Source organism: Argiope bruennichi, chromosome X1 (assembly GCF_947563725.1).
Source record: "Argiope bruennichi chromosome X1, qqArgBrue1.1, whole genome shotgun sequence".
Classification (NCBI taxonomy): Eukaryota; Metazoa; Arthropoda; class Arachnida; order Araneae; family Araneidae; genus Argiope; species Argiope bruennichi.
In genome coordinates this window covers 9474745-9490708 of record NC_079162.1, presented here as the reverse complement: position 1 = coordinate 9490708, position 15964 = coordinate 9474745, and the positions used below count along the sequence as shown (strand labels likewise).

The 15964-nt window shown below is 30.4% G+C and overlaps 1 protein-coding gene across 2 annotated transcripts in view; it reads left to right on the top strand.

Annotated features, from left to right (window-relative positions):
• The window catches only part of LOC129958974 (glutamate receptor 1-like), a 210457-nt gene that overhangs the window by 157059 nt on the left and 37434 nt on the right, over positions 1–15964 (top strand). For both annotated transcript variants that reach the window (XM_056071734.1, XM_056071735.1), the window contains exon 11: positions 2777–2975. In XM_056071734.1, coding sequence (XP_055927709.1) covers positions 2777–2975 — 199 coding nt within the window. The remainder of the gene's footprint in view (positions 1–2776; positions 2976–15964) is intronic.

The window sequence follows — 15964 nt, the reverse complement described above, 5'->3', positions numbered from 1 at the left end:
AATTTCTTAAAGATTTTTTTTTGTTTCCTTTTTGTAAAGTTTGATATAAAAGGGAATGTTCAGATTTAAATGTGTCCAGAAAAATGATTTTATTAGCATTTATCATAAATATTAGAGGATTATATTCTTTTCAGACAGCGCCTGCAAAAAATCAAGTTTTCGTAATTGAAAAATTGCAATTGATTAGTTTTGAAATAGGAAAGAGATTTTGCCTCTGTTTCTGATTGTATTGAATGGCCAAATTCTATACACAATTGTAAAGTGCAAATAAAAAAACAATGAAAATGACTTCGTATCCTTCAACCACCAATACTTTTACACTGGGGTGAATAATTTTTAAAAAATATGTTTATAAATCAATTATGCATCAGCACTACTAGAAATTGCAAATGTTTCATTGAATAAAATATGTGCAGAAATTTTTAAGCATTTAACCCTTTAAAGGGCCATTTTTTCTAGTCATATTATGTTAAAATATTTTTAGGCTTGAAATTAAAATAAGAAAAGCGATTTATTCAGCTTATTAGATAAATTTAATTTGATTAATTAATACATTTGGTTAATTAATAATGAAGTAACAAATCAAGACACATCATTTTGCGTGAGATAAAGAACTGAAGCATCTAAGTTTCTGTCTTTCTAAAAAAATTAGTCAGAACTTATGCCAACCTACATAATTTCATACAAAGAGTGATAAATTTGATGGAAAGCATACTTCCCACGGCCCTAGAAAGGGTTAAGATAAAAAAAAATATTTGATCTGCATCTTTCTTTTGTTAAATGGAAAATCGAGAAAAATCAATCTGTTTCAAGCCGAGATGAATGCGAGTATAAATTCCATGCCAGAAATTGAACAAACTTCTCATAGAACGCAATTATTTCAATTTAAACGTCCAAGAACTTCTTCATATTCTTTCAAGATATTTTCTTACCATAGCATTAAAAATATATGTACATTTTCCTACATAATATCACAGGATATACATTAATGATGTTTACAGAATTTAATTAATAATCAATTAATTTAATTAAATCTTGATGCTACACGAACATCGCTATCTGATAGTGAATTTAAAAAAAAATATTTTAAAATTCCAAAGCAGTTGTAATAAAGAATTATAAATTAAAGACTGTAAAGTTGGAAATAACTAAAACAAAAGTTTTTCACTTTTTAATCTAATCCTTAGTCTAGTTTTAGAACTTTAATTCTTTTGACACTAATAAAACCGTTTTACTAAGGTAGCGAAATTTTGATGAAGCTTCATTTATAATGGTGTATAAAGAAAGCTAGAAAAGAATAATTTTTTTTTATCTTCTAAATACTGGCCAAATTTAGCAAAACATAAAACTTCCTATGACAAACTAATGAATGGAAATCATTTTTTGTTTCAACAATATATTTGTTATATAGGTGCATATATTTTGAAGCAAATTAAAGTTATTGAGATATATCAAAAGTTTTGCACACAGTAAGATTTTATGAAAAGAATGCCACTCTTTCTGTAAAAATAAATAATTATATACTTATAAGCTGTGCTTGAGCTTCCGAATATACCTGAATAGATGCAAAAAATTATGGTATCAATACATTTGAATATCTTTAAAACCTTCTAAGAAATGAGATTTCTCATAAACCGAAGAAATGAAAATTGCAGTTTTCCAGAAAAAATAGTGAAAGATTTAGAAGTTTCACAAAAAATATATATACATATTTTAAAACCTTAAATTTCACAATATTTATGATTCAACAATTTTATTGGAATCAGTTTTAATTAAGTTTGATTTTCTTTTATCCTTTAATAATTTTTTGATAATTATTTTTTAGTTGTCATCCTGATTTCTTAACTCTCTCAACATCAATTTCTTTGTCGTTATCTTTATCGCTTTTGGTTCATGCGTTATATTAGGATAATTAATTTTCAAATATCAATTCTATGTAGCGTAAGGTGAATAACAAAACTGTTGTCCTAGTATCTAACACTAGTGTTCGGAGGTGAAAGAAATTTTTTGGGTCAACTATTCCACTGAATACTACTGATTCATTATTATTCTGTACAATAGAATGTAAACACTATTTTAATAGTTCTTTTTCTAAAGTTCCAAACAAAGTGCTTTTCTTTTCTTTTTATTATCTTTTGAGTTTTTATTTTCTTTCTTTTATCTGGGAGTCCTGGTGATTCTTCTCATAAGTACTTCATTTTGCAATGTTTGCTTATGATTACACCGACTTTCGAGACCCTTGAGATATTGTCCATGGATTGTCTTTTGATTTCTTGAAGGCCAATGAAAAAAAAAAGACACTACTACAGATGATTTCATATTTTTAAGACAGGAGTGAGAATAATAATAGTATCTCCTTCCGAATTCGTAATGAAATTGAAATTAAATTAAGAAGGAGTTAATAGATATACCTAAAACTATGAGTAATAAAATTTAATTCTATATATAAAAAATTAATTGTACATTCACATTATTTAAGAGTAAAAAAAGAGCTATATAGATGCACTGTTAACATGCCTGTGGCTTAGTTTCAGTTTCGAAAATTTCACGTCCAGTTTGCACTTTTGACCATAACTTCACTTCTAAGCACTGTAGAAAAATGTCAACGATTTTTGGAGGCAGTCCCCAATTTGTAAATTCAATATAAAAATGATAAAATTTCACGTACAAAGCGAGTTTGGGAAAACGGTTTTTGTTGCTTAGGAAAAAAACAAAAATAATCAACTCAAATCTGAATCCTCGCGAATATTAAACAAACGTCTGTATCTCTTTCCAGATCTATAGCTGGACGCATTGTAGGGAGTGTTTGGTGGTTCTTCACTCTAATAATCATATCATCGTACACAGCTAATCTGGCAGCTTTTCTGACAGTTGAGAGGATGGTTACGCCCATAAACTCTGCGGACGACCTGGCCAAACAAACAGAAGTCGAATACGGGACTCTGATGTATTCCTCGACTCAGGAATTCTTCAGGGTAAGCATGAAAAACTATCTGTCTTTGTGCCTTGTTTCTTTCAAACAATAATTGCCCTTACAAGCATTCAGAAAACTAACTGCTGAAAACTATAAATAAATTTGGAACTTAAAATAATAAATAAAAATGAAATAAATTGATCCTAGCAATAGAGTGACATTATATGGTATCAGAAGTTAACATTTTAAACCAAATCTTTTTTAAAATTGAAAACTCAGCACATGAATAAAAAATCTAAAATTTCAAGTGCAAATGAATTCATAAAAATAATTAATTAAAATGGACCTTTAATTCCATATATTACCATGATTTTATTGATAGAACAGTCAGGATATAATTTGTCTTTTATAACCGTAGGAAAACTTTCCAAAAGAACTGAAATTAAATATGGAACATTTAAATCCATCGATTAGCGATTTCTTCAGATTAAACATGAAAGCATCAAGTTCACAGTGCAAATTTTTATTGTTATATGATTGGTGTGTCATTCTTTTCCTTTATATTGAGTGATCTGAAAAAAAAAATCGACTCAGCGTCAGGCAATTTTCTCTTTCTACCTTGATGGATTGAATGAATTACTATCCTTTTAGAATAGTTAATGTTGAAATCTCAGAATGCTTGTTTTATTTTATTGAATTTTGAAAGGAAAAATTGTACAGGAAAACTGTACAGGAAAAATTGAAGTAATAATATAGATATGAAATAAAGAGGAAACAGAAAAGATCGTAGGAACATAAGATAGTAACAGAAAATACAAAGTGAGTTAAAACTGACTGCTTGGTTTTATTTAATTTAACGCCTTATTTTGCAGCAACATCAGGTCATTTTGAAACGCATCTTTTTTTCTGTATATCAGCCAAATGATAAGGACGGTATCAGAACTGACACCTCTTTTTCCAAATGTCCCCACTATACTACGTCATTTTTCCCCAACGCATTTGACCCATTTGCGCTGCGATTCGGAGCTGGAAGCAGGTTTCGAACCTTGAACCAATTACCACAGAGACCGTATTTCGTAGTCTAAACTTTAAGGGATGATTGAATAAGCAATACCATTTTTTTTCTTGTATGTGTGTGTAGGGAGTACGGGCGCAAGTTATCCGTTGAGACATAGCCACACGAAAAGATATGAAAGGATTCAAATTATTTTCTGACAATATAAATTGGCAATGTTTTTTCAGAAAATTTTTTATACAATGAGGGTTTAAAACTGCATCCGCTAGAAAACATGTGCGTGGTATGCGTTAGTGAAATGTTACAGATATTTGTCCCAAGCTTGCCTCCACCAGGAAAGTCGAAATCCTCAAAGTAATTCATCCCAAACTCCAAGCATTCTATTGCCGCTTCCAAGTTTGTATTATTGTTAGTGGCAGTTCTAAGTAATCCTTGCGATGAAAAAGCACTCTTTTCCTCATCATTTTCATCTTTCTAAATGGTTATTTTTATAATTTAATTAAAACTTTAAACTATCCGATGTTTTTTATAAACAATTCTATTAATTGTGAATACGATTACTGAGCCAAAAAACTCTATTTCATAATGATTTTGAATCGCCCATTTCAAGTAAATGCAACCAATTTGAGAAATAGAACAGAAAGAAACATGAAGAAGAATTTTTATTTTTAAGAAAAAAGAGTTTAAGTCATGAGAAAAGAATACAATCTTTTAATGCCAGCAAAGAATATTTACTCTACAGCGGTTTAAAAACGGATTTGCAATGTTTCTATTAATATTAAAATTCGGTGTATAATTCTTTCCCGAATCTTACTCGTAATGCGAAATACTGATTGAGCATAAGATAGAACAGTATGTTCAATTCGAAAAAAAATACTGAAAAGAATATCATTTATTATTTATAATGCATATTATTTTTATAAGAAAATTGTGCAGATACATTTGCCTTTGACTGCGCTTCAAAATTTAGAAAAAAGTAAACACAGCGTAAACCAACTTATGATGCAATAAATTTCCCATGTTTTCTGAATCTTCACTGGATAGTTGTTCTTCTACTGGGGATACTATTTATAATTCTCCCGGCCAAATCTTATCGTCAACTGTTTGCTATGTCACAGAATGCAGCTCTTCAGTTGTCTTGGCTGTGTTCTTCCACCAGCTCCTATCGTTTCCATCCACCTCTAATCCTGGAATCTCGGCCAGAGACGCAATCTTGTCGAATAAGGCTTCAAAGGTCGCGTTCGACAACACTATCCTGCCATAACTTTTTCCATCTTTGTATGCTTTTACAGTATTTATATCTTGCCAACAAACTTAAAATGCGATTTCAACTAAATTTTTCTACTTCACGATTATTAGATTTTATCCATGATAAAAGATATTTAAATTCTCGGGTCTGGAAATTTAAAACAGTATTTTACCATTTAAGGAAAAATTTTCAGGAATTGTTTCAGAATATATGCTGTATTCAGCTATTATAGAAATAAATTTATTTCATTTAACACATACAAAATATTAAAGAACATTTTATCAATAAATGAAGGCTGTTTTCATCTTAAAACCTCACCTTCATTGAACTTCAGTCTTAGGTTATATAAATTCGTTTTCATGGAATTTTCATGGAAAGAATTTTTTCAGGGAAAGTTATTTAATTCTGATGTAACTAAAATTAGGGATTTGTAATGCGCTAAAATTTTGTTGTAATAGCTTTGATAAATGTAAATTCCTTGTGATAACTTTGTAAAATGGCATTGAATATTAATTTGTTATTAATAATTTCATGTATTAGGTATGTTTCATGTATTATTCAAGTATTAATGTTTCATGTATTATTCAAGTATTAATGTTTCATGTTTTATTTCATGTATTATGACTCATGTATTATTTTCCTTTACAGTGAAATAATTTCTTTTCATTTAACAAAAATCATATACTTATGCATTGCTGTTACGTCTCATTGCCTAGATAAAAATGAATTTTTAGAGTATTTCTTTCCCTTATTCTTATTATCAAGTAGGAATTGCACTGGTTCAAACAGCGATGGGGAGTTTGGGTTTATGTGCATTATTCAGAACTTTTCTATATTTATAAGGAAGTCCTTATGTCCTGTCCTTATTGATGACTTTAAGAAATAAAACAGTCATTAAAAAAACCTATTTTAATCTAGCATAAAATGAATAAGAAAATAAGAAAAGCAATAGAGAAAATAAATAAAATCAAACAATAAGAATAAGAGAATTCCATTATTTGTTCTCAGTAAACAAGTAAATAAAATGAAGCATAATGAATGCAAGAATACAGCGAGTATAGAAACACTCATTTCTTCACTTCCATAGTTAGAAGTCTGTGAATCGCAATTTTCAAAAAAGCCACGGAACATATATCTTAAAGAGAATATCAAGTTTGAATTTATTTATTTCGCATTTGCGGAGTTCCCACTCCTTAAGATGTGGTTAAGCTTCATATTGACATTTTCTATTCTTTTCAAAGGGGCTTCACAGGGTTTAAATATAACTCCCCTTTAATACCATTTCGATCTATTTTATCAGTGAATTTCTTTCTTCCTTTAGAAGAGTTTTTCCTTCCCTTGTTATAAAGCCCTTTTTTATTATTGCTAATTCTCAGCCGTTTCATGGAGATAAATATCAATCTCAGGTTTCTCCGCGGCATCGGCTCTTTCATTCTCTTTGTGCCCTGCATGGATGTTCACTCACTATTGCTTTGTCCCTTTGTTGAAACCTCGAATTTTCCTTTTAATATTGCCCATCAAAGAAATCCGAAGCCTTCTATGTAGATTTAGAATCCCAAACAGTTAAGGTATTTTCAAGGCTGTGTTCAATGTCATTTCAAATATTATAGCAAGAAGAGTCTGAACTGAGGCTGGGGAGTTTGAAACTCCTTTACATTTTCATTATTACAGTACAAAAGGCGCATCCAACAATATGGTAAATCTTTGATACATGAGTAAAAGTAAATTTTTCTTCAGATATTTCGACCTGTTTTTCTTAGCCTACCCAGCCCTCAATTTTTTCTTCAAATTTGAAGTTGATAGAGTTATCCTGTACTTTACTGGTTTTGATATATTTTACTTTGCTGTCTATTTCCGTGCGAAACTACGCTTTCATATCAAATGAAAAATAATAACTTCAACTCTGAATAACAGATATCTTCGAATTTAAATTAGTTTGTCTCTACTTTTGACATTGTCATGGAACCAAATTTCCATGCATCATGAATAATTTTTGTTTAATAATTCTTAAAGGAATTTCTTTTACAATTGCATCTTTTACAGTCTAAGTTGCCTTAATTATTTATATTTTGAATTTTTTAAAGTAATTTATGACTTTCTCATAAATTTTGTTTAAATAGAGAATTAAATTTGTGCTTGGGTAAAAAAGTAGTCTAAGATATTTCAATTATTTAGATATTCAATTTCTAAGATATTTCAAGATTTACATCATTCAGAAAAATTATTGTAGAATGAGTAACATACTTCTTGTGTTTAATCATTGTATTTTTGGACATGTTCTTACTAAATTTCAAATTATATTTACTCACCCATTTTTCACAAGCTTTCAACGGATTTTTACTCATTTTAAATTATATTGACTCATCCATTTTTCACAAGCTTTCAACGGATTTTTACTCACATTATTGATCTTGTAATTTTCATCAGAACATATTCCTAACGAAAAAGTTTCAAAGCCACTACTTTAAATAGGAAAAGAAATAGAGGTTGAGAAGTTGAAAAACTCAAATGTAAATAAATAAATGAAGATGAGGAAAAGAAATTTGAAATCTTTATTTGTGAATATATTTCCTTTGCCATTGTAAATAATAACAATTCATTACTGAAATACTAGAAAATGAACTTTTGATGCAATGAGCTTTTAAAGATGGGCAAAAAGAATTGTCGAATAAAAATCATATTTTGCCAGTTTTCAGGCTGCTTTGATATTTATAATTTAGTGAATAACATAAGAATATTTTTATGTGAAAGAAAATACATGCAGGCTTTTTCACTGATAGTTTAGTATATTTCATAAAGAAAATATTACATAGAAAGTGTTTTATTCGGAATAATGGTCTGCATATTTGTATGATACAAAATATTTACAATTTATTGTTTTCACCAAGAAATAAGATTGCATGTATTGAATTTTATATTTTGTGGCATAACGCATAGACAGAATATTTGTGGAATGTTAACAGCATTCTACAAACATTCTGTCTATATATAAAATGCCGATATGTTCGATAAAAATATCTCATTCCCTCTTTATTATGAGCCAGTAATCAATAGACATTACAAGATATAGAAAACTATTTGGGATTAGAATCAGCACATTTCAAAATGTTTTCCAATGTTATTTATCCATAAAATTCCTTTATAAAAAATGAAACCCTTCAAACAATTTGTTTTATAAAAATAATGATTCTGTAAAAAGCAATGATTATAGAATTACTTCTAAATATAATTTCTCTCCTACCGAGATTGTAATATTAATATCATTAATAAAGCTTTAATTACTACTACAAATTACAAATTCACAATCAGACACAGTTGCGGAAGTTGAAGAAATGCAAGGAAAAACATTGAATGTCATTAGTTATATCAGCATTCAAACAGGAAAAGATATCGTTGTATCGGGTTCTTGTGAAGGAACCTCATCATAAGCTACTGAAGGAAGTTTGAACTAAATATAGATCAAACAAATTGGCTAAGATATGAAACGGCCTGAAGGTTCCTTCAAGAATTCAAACAATCATCGGAACACGCACCTATTCGTGTTTGATTTTAGTGCCATCCAGTTATTTGAGATTACTTGAGCTCGAGCTGGACAGATGTAAAAATGTCTTCGATCACGCGAACTACTTTATAACGCCTCCAGTTAATGCCATTTTAGACAGATCTTCGCGTTTTGACAGTTAACCTAATATTATCGAAATGTACGAACGCATTGTAATGATTAAAGTTTTCTGGATTGCAAGTAAAAGTTTTCAAATCGAATAAAATGTGGGTTAAAAAAGAAATTTCTTCAGGTTCTTAACTGTTAAAGAAAAACGTCATTAGTTTTTTTTTTGACCTTCAAAATTTCAAGTTAATTCGAAAAATCAAGCGCACCCAAATAATAATAACATGGGTTAGCAACATTCCGTTTGAATCATAAATAATCTCTTATAAAACTAATATCATCGTAAACTTTCTTTATATTAGATAGTATTTATGGAGCAATGTTATATTAGAAACTAATTATTAAATAATATTTTTATGAAGCGAAGTTGAAATATCGAGTCATTAAAGGAAAATGAAAGCATAGAATTTCTCAACCAGTAATAAGTTGTTTCTTTTAAATAATAATACTCTTAGAAATTTACAGAGTTCTATTTTCACTCAAAGTACAAAAGGTCGGATATTCAAATGATATTTCATAGCGATCGAACTCTCCTCATAACTAGCAATACTTCATAAGGCTTCGAAGTTCCAATTATCCATGTACAGATAAAACGAATTTTTAATTTTAAACTAAAAATTGAATTTTTCAAAAAATCTTACATTTTTCTTGCTCGATTTGCGAATTTTGATTCGTGATTGTTTAGTCATTCAAAGAGCAACAAGTCGTATGTTTAAAATTCAACAACTTTTAAGCTTACACTGCATGTAAATGAAATAAAAAATCGAGCAATAATATATTATAAAATAATTTACTATTTGTATCGTGATTCAGATAAGGAATATTGTTTATACTAATGGCAAATCTATTCGAAAGCTTTGTCAAATTGAATGAACTTAAAGTGCAAATGCACGTAGAAGTTCTTAATTAAAATAATAATGACTGTTTTGCTTCATTGTAAAAATTATCAAATACAGTGCAAAAAGGCCTGAAAGCATTATAAATTCAAATTTATGACTTTTTTTAACTAAATCCCAGTAGAAATTATTGTATCGTCTTTAAAACAACTGTTCTAAAAACAGTCGAACATAATAATACTATTTGCGGTTACGAAACTCATTTAAAAAAGCAAAATATGTTTGGATATTTTGCTGTATCTTTTGTTGGATCAACTGAAGAAAATGAAGGATTTTGTTTCTAATTGGCATCACAAAATACCACAAGATATGTTGAGTACCAAAGCACACAAAACCTGCATTTAGGTGGTTTTTTGGTGGAATGGAATCTTGAACCGAAGTTGTTTTAGCCCTGAAACCTACACCTTACCGAGAGAGTACCGCAGTCACGCTGATAAAAATGAAATGAATTATACTAATATCCAAATGGTCAAGTAAGATGGATATTTTTTTTCTATGGAAAACAGTCCATCATCGTTTCTAATTTTTTGCTTCACTCTTGAATTTGTATTAAATAGAAATTTGTTAGGTCCTTATCATGCATTTTACAAATTTTATATATTAATTTCCTTAATTTAAGAAATATTGTTAGTTTTTTTTTTTTTTTTTTTTTTTGCAATTAGGTTTTTTTTTACGGCAAAGTTTAAAACTGGACAATTTATCTTAATAATTATGATTTTTTAAAAATATTTTTTACGTATAAAATTTAGTATAATAGATTGTCATCTAATATGATGTTACATTCCTGGAAATTGATACCAACAGCATTACTGTTGTATTGTACTGTACATTTCACTGTTCAACGGTAAAAAGTTGGAAGTTTATTATAGCACTGATTGCAAAGCATAATATTTTGCCACAGTCAATGATAATTAGCTTAATTATTTTCACCATAGAATCTTTTGACAATTTTTTTATATATATACAGGGTGTTTTATAAATGATGGGAGTAACTTTAAGGCATGATAGTATACATCAAGACGAGTAATAGTAAATGGGAAACCAAGTGTCCCAAACGTCTTCCGAAGGAGATAGGCGCCATCAAAGTTTAGGGCCCTAAATTTCAAATGATGATAAAAAACGGAAAAATGGATCGATTCATTTGCGGTTTTCGCTAAAATCATTCTTTAAATTAGTATTTTCTTAAAAAAAAATTTTAAGACAAAGTTTTAAAAATGCAGATAGAGGGCGCTCTAGACTTTGGAGTACCGAACAACTACTTTTTACCAGTATTTTTTTTATTTTGTTAAATGTTTACTAAAGCTCAGGCATTAACTCAAATTTTGAGCACAAAATTGAAACCATCGGGAGCGGTTAAGTGACGCAAATTTAACCGCGTTCAGGGGGTTAAATTTTAAACGCTTGTATCTAATGAGCAAAATAATAAATGATGAAACAAACTTTAATAGGTGATAGTAAAACACCAAAAACAAACAACATCCCTCAAAGAAATCATAGTCGTAATTTTAGCTCGAAGGTGATAGAGGGCGCTGAAAGATATTTCGTTTTAAGAGACAAAAAAGAAAACAAAGAACATTTACGCCAGGAGTATCGCGCACCTCCCCTGCAGCGGCCGAAAGTCTGGCGACGAGTTCTTCTGCAGATTCGATAGGAGTCTCATGCATAAGACTCTTCAGGTGCCCCCACAAAAAGAAATCCAGGCATGTAAGATCGGGCGATCGCGCTGGCCAAGGGACAGGACCACCTCGCCCAATCCATTGATTTTGAAAGGTTGCGTTTAGATAATTTCGCACCTCTGCCGCATAATGAGCTGGTGCTCCATCCTGCTGGAACCACATTACTCGCCGGATACGAGGGGGAACATCTGTCCTCATTTCTGGCAGCAACTGTTGCAGAAAGGCAAGATATTTTTTCCCATCCAGGCAATCTGGCAGAATATAAGGTCCAAGTAGATGGTCACCAATTATTCCTGCCCAAACATTTATGGAAAATCGTCGCTGATATGCATGTGGATTTACATCTGCCCATTGGTGGGAATTGGGGGTGTTAAATGTACTCTCACGTGTAAATGTACATTCATCTGTAAAAAGCACAGTTGCACCAAAATCGGGATTTAGGGTGTTCTTCTGCAGATACCAGCGAGCAAAATCCATTCGACGAGGAAAATCCTTTTGAGTCAGTTCCTGGACTCGTTGGACATGAAAAGAATGTATACTTTCACCCTGTAGTACTCGCCATGTCGTGGAGAGTGATACTTCAATTTGACTAGCCACTGCTCGCGTGCTTGTATTTGGATGATCAGCCACCATATCCAGAATTTCTTCTTCCACAGCAACCGTTCTCTTAGACTTCGCACAGCCTGCATTTGAACGTGCCCCCAAAAAGGATCCTGTCTCACACAAATGTTTTATCATTGGGCAACCGCCTGTTGGGAAACTTTTCTCCGTACAATCGTCGCGCCTCTGCACTGTTTCCATTTGCAGTTCCGTAGATGAAGTGCATATCAGCCTTTTCTTGATTAGTGAAGGGCAACATCTTTCGTTACGTTTCTACTGTGATTTACACTTGCACACTCGGGTCAGTGGCTTTTATCTTAATAACAATTTGTATATGCGTTCTTCTTCTTCCCAATATCACAATTTCATGTTCTTCCAGAAACTTGCAGCAATAATGCTTGCATGGATAAAATTTGAAGAAGTTCCAACACGTTTGCGTTTGAATTCAAATCATGCATTTTCTAATGAAAGTTGATAGTTTTGGTGTTTTACTATCACCTATTAAAGTTTGCTTCATCATTTATTATTTTGCTCATTAGATACAAGCGTTTAAAATTTAACTCTCTGAACGCGGTTAAATTTGCGCCACTTAACCGCTCCCGATGGTTTCAAATTTGCGCTCAAAATTTGAGTTAATGTCTGAGCTTTAGTAAACATTTAACAAAATAAAAAAAATACTGGTAAAAAGTAGATGCTCGGTACTCCAAAGTCTAGAGCGCCCTCTATCTGCATTTTTAAAACTTTGTCTTAAAATTTTTTTTAAAGAAAATACTAATTTAAAGAATGATTTTAGCGAAAACCGCAAATGAATCGATCCATTTTTCCGTTTTTTATCATCATTTGAAATTTAGGGCCCTAAACTTTGATGGCGCCTATCTCCTTCGGAAGACGTTTGGGACACTTGGTTTCCCATTTACTATTACTCGTCTTGATGTATACTATCATGCCTTAAAGTTACTCCCATCATTTATAAAACACCCTGTATATGTAAAAATTTACGAAAGCATATACTAAAACCATAAATTATGCTCAATTAACGCTGAATTTCTCCCGATGAAAAAAAAAATGGTTCATGAAAATCACATGCAAGTAATATTTTTAAAGAGTCTTTAACACCTAAATGGTATTTATTAGAGGCTCATCAAAAATATTCTCTCATTTGACTCTCTTCCCTGCGAAAAAAACGAGAAAACAGACGTCGAATAAATGAATGGAAAATTCAGGGCTTTTAAATATCGTAAAAGACATATTCAATTAAAACGATTTATCCATGTGAGTAGCATTTTTGCTATAGTTGTAATGCGTATAACAAATCACGGTTTTATTTTCCAGAAGCAGGAACCTTTACAGTTTCAAAAATAAAAATTTGCTTTAATCCATAGGATTTCATTAAAAATAGAACCTAATAGTCAAATACATGAAATCAAAATTCAATAATGCACTAAATTATATAACAAATGTATAAAGAAAACAGGATCTTCATATATTAATTGTACCTAAAAATCTTGCTAGTACTAGCTTCCTTTATGTAGTCAGTTTGCTCTATCGGTTGGTTTACTTTCAATCAAATCTGTTATTCAAAACTTAATATTCCTGATTCGTACATTAAAATATTTTTTTAGCATCAGAATGTGACAAATTAAAATCGTGCCAGAAATTAAAGTTAGTTAGTTTAATAGCCTTACACCTGCTCTGTTCATTATGTATATGAACCATCCTAATATATTCAAGTCCTATGACAATCATATAGCTTAAAAATGCAATTGTTGGTAACAGCAATTTTCTAACTTTCGCTGTACTGTAACTTCATTTTTCTATTCGTCATTTAAACTATACAGGCATTCATGTAAACTATACAGATACTTTACTTCAACTTTCAACATTGGGAGAAAATCAGCCAATTAAATATTTGACGAAAAAATGAAAACGATTTGAATTTTAATGAAACAATGAAATATTTTGTTGAAATCCAGACAAAAAACTTTTTAAAAAATGCCAAAATCCAGAAAATATTTGCTCGATTTTTTAAAGTGACATCATATTTTTTTTATTAGTTTTAAATGGTATAAAGATCATTTTTGGGCTGTAATATTTGCGGGTGTTATTGCAAAAATAGGATCAACACTTTACTTATTATTATTTAATCAAAATTCTTTTTAAAGTTTCAAAACAATCGCTGCAAGGTAGACATTCCCATTTTCCAAAGTATATCTTTTCCAAATTAGGCAGCTCTAGATCGAAACGTCTGACTTGCAGATCACCAATGAAACTAATAAATTGCACGCACACATTAATCTTTATTATTAGCAGAAATTATTAATTTCAATAAGTTTTCATACATGAAAAGTATTTTTATAAATTGGATGTATTGGATGCAGAATACAAGATGCATTTTAAGGGGAAAAAATCACGAATTTGAAAGTATAAGTGATATTGATAGCTTCTTTAATAGTCGGATTTCTAGATAATTTACCAACTAGTTCACTCTTTTCCCAGTTGGCATTATTCAAAATATTCGCAAAAATGTCTGTAAATCTACACAGTAGGGTGAAACGAAAAAATCAACTTTTGATTTTTAATTTGTAATAGCGAGGAAAAGTCAAAATTCAGCTCCATTGGTGTCTCTGCTCCTTCTATTGTGTAATTGATGAGCGTAACTGATTTGTTTTGAGTAAACAGGGCTCAGTCTAAATTAGTGAAGACAAGACAAATGTCCTATTTTGGGGAAATTTAGTGATTTGCTTCAAGTTCAATTAAGCAGCTATGGTCAAGAGCTTCTATTCCCGTTGTTTCTAGTAAAAGAATTTTACAAATGATAAAAGTTTATCATGCTAAGTACAAAAATTTATTGAAGTCTAAAAGCAGAAAAGAGTAAAATAAGTTTGATTCCAACCTCACTAAATTTAGAGAAGCCAAACATTTATTTGATATTGCTGCCTGTAAGTATGTAAATATTAATACTTGTATTTGTATTAATGTTAGTTATGGAACAAGAGTTTCTAAACGAACAATGCTCTAACAGGAAAATGTTATATGTAATATTGATGTAGCTACCACAAGCGCTTTGAGAAAGAAAGAAGCAAGAAAAAATAAAGAACTACAGAAAATAATTAAGTTTAATCAAGAAGAGACAAAAAAAAATACTAGTGTGTCAGAAACAGTAACTGGCGACAATAACAACGTAAAAGAAAAGCAACGTTCTTCTTGTTCGACGTTCTTTAACATCTGTTAAACCTTATCTCATATTCACGGTATCTTTTTGACGATTTCAAGGAAGTTATAGGCCTAATTATTCAAAGAAATTAGGTACTTTGCAGCTCCAGAAATTAGCCTTTTGTCCGTTCTAACTGATAAGCGTAAAATTCAAAGAGAACTTGGTTTACGACATGTTTTAAAAGAAAGAACAGAAAGTAGAGAGATTGAAAGAGTTTAAAGTTCCAAAGATAAAATCTGATGCAAAGGATTACATCGACTAACCCACATCCCTTGTTAAAACATGTTTCCAATGATTCTGAAAGATTTGATGATGAACCAAATAGTATAGTGGACTCGGTTATCGACTTTTCCCGGCTTCTTTGTTACCGTAAACAGTGGAAAGAGCTGTGAAACTGGTGACTGAATCGGCTTAATATGCCAATTGATTCAATCACAAGAGAAGGATACATAAGAGCAAAAATTGATTCACCTGCGAATATGCCACAATTTAATTAAAAAGCAGCTTATAGTGGCAATGAAGTAGAAACAAACATTTCGCAGTTGTAACATTTGTAGTCATTAAGGATACAAAAGTAAGAACAAAAAAAATGTCTCATTAAAATATTTTTTATTATTATATATTGTAATTAATAATTTTTTCCCAATTGTAAATGCTTATATATGTATTTAAAACCAACTTTTATATTATTATATGTGACAAAATTCATAAAAAAATACTTTATCAAAACTTT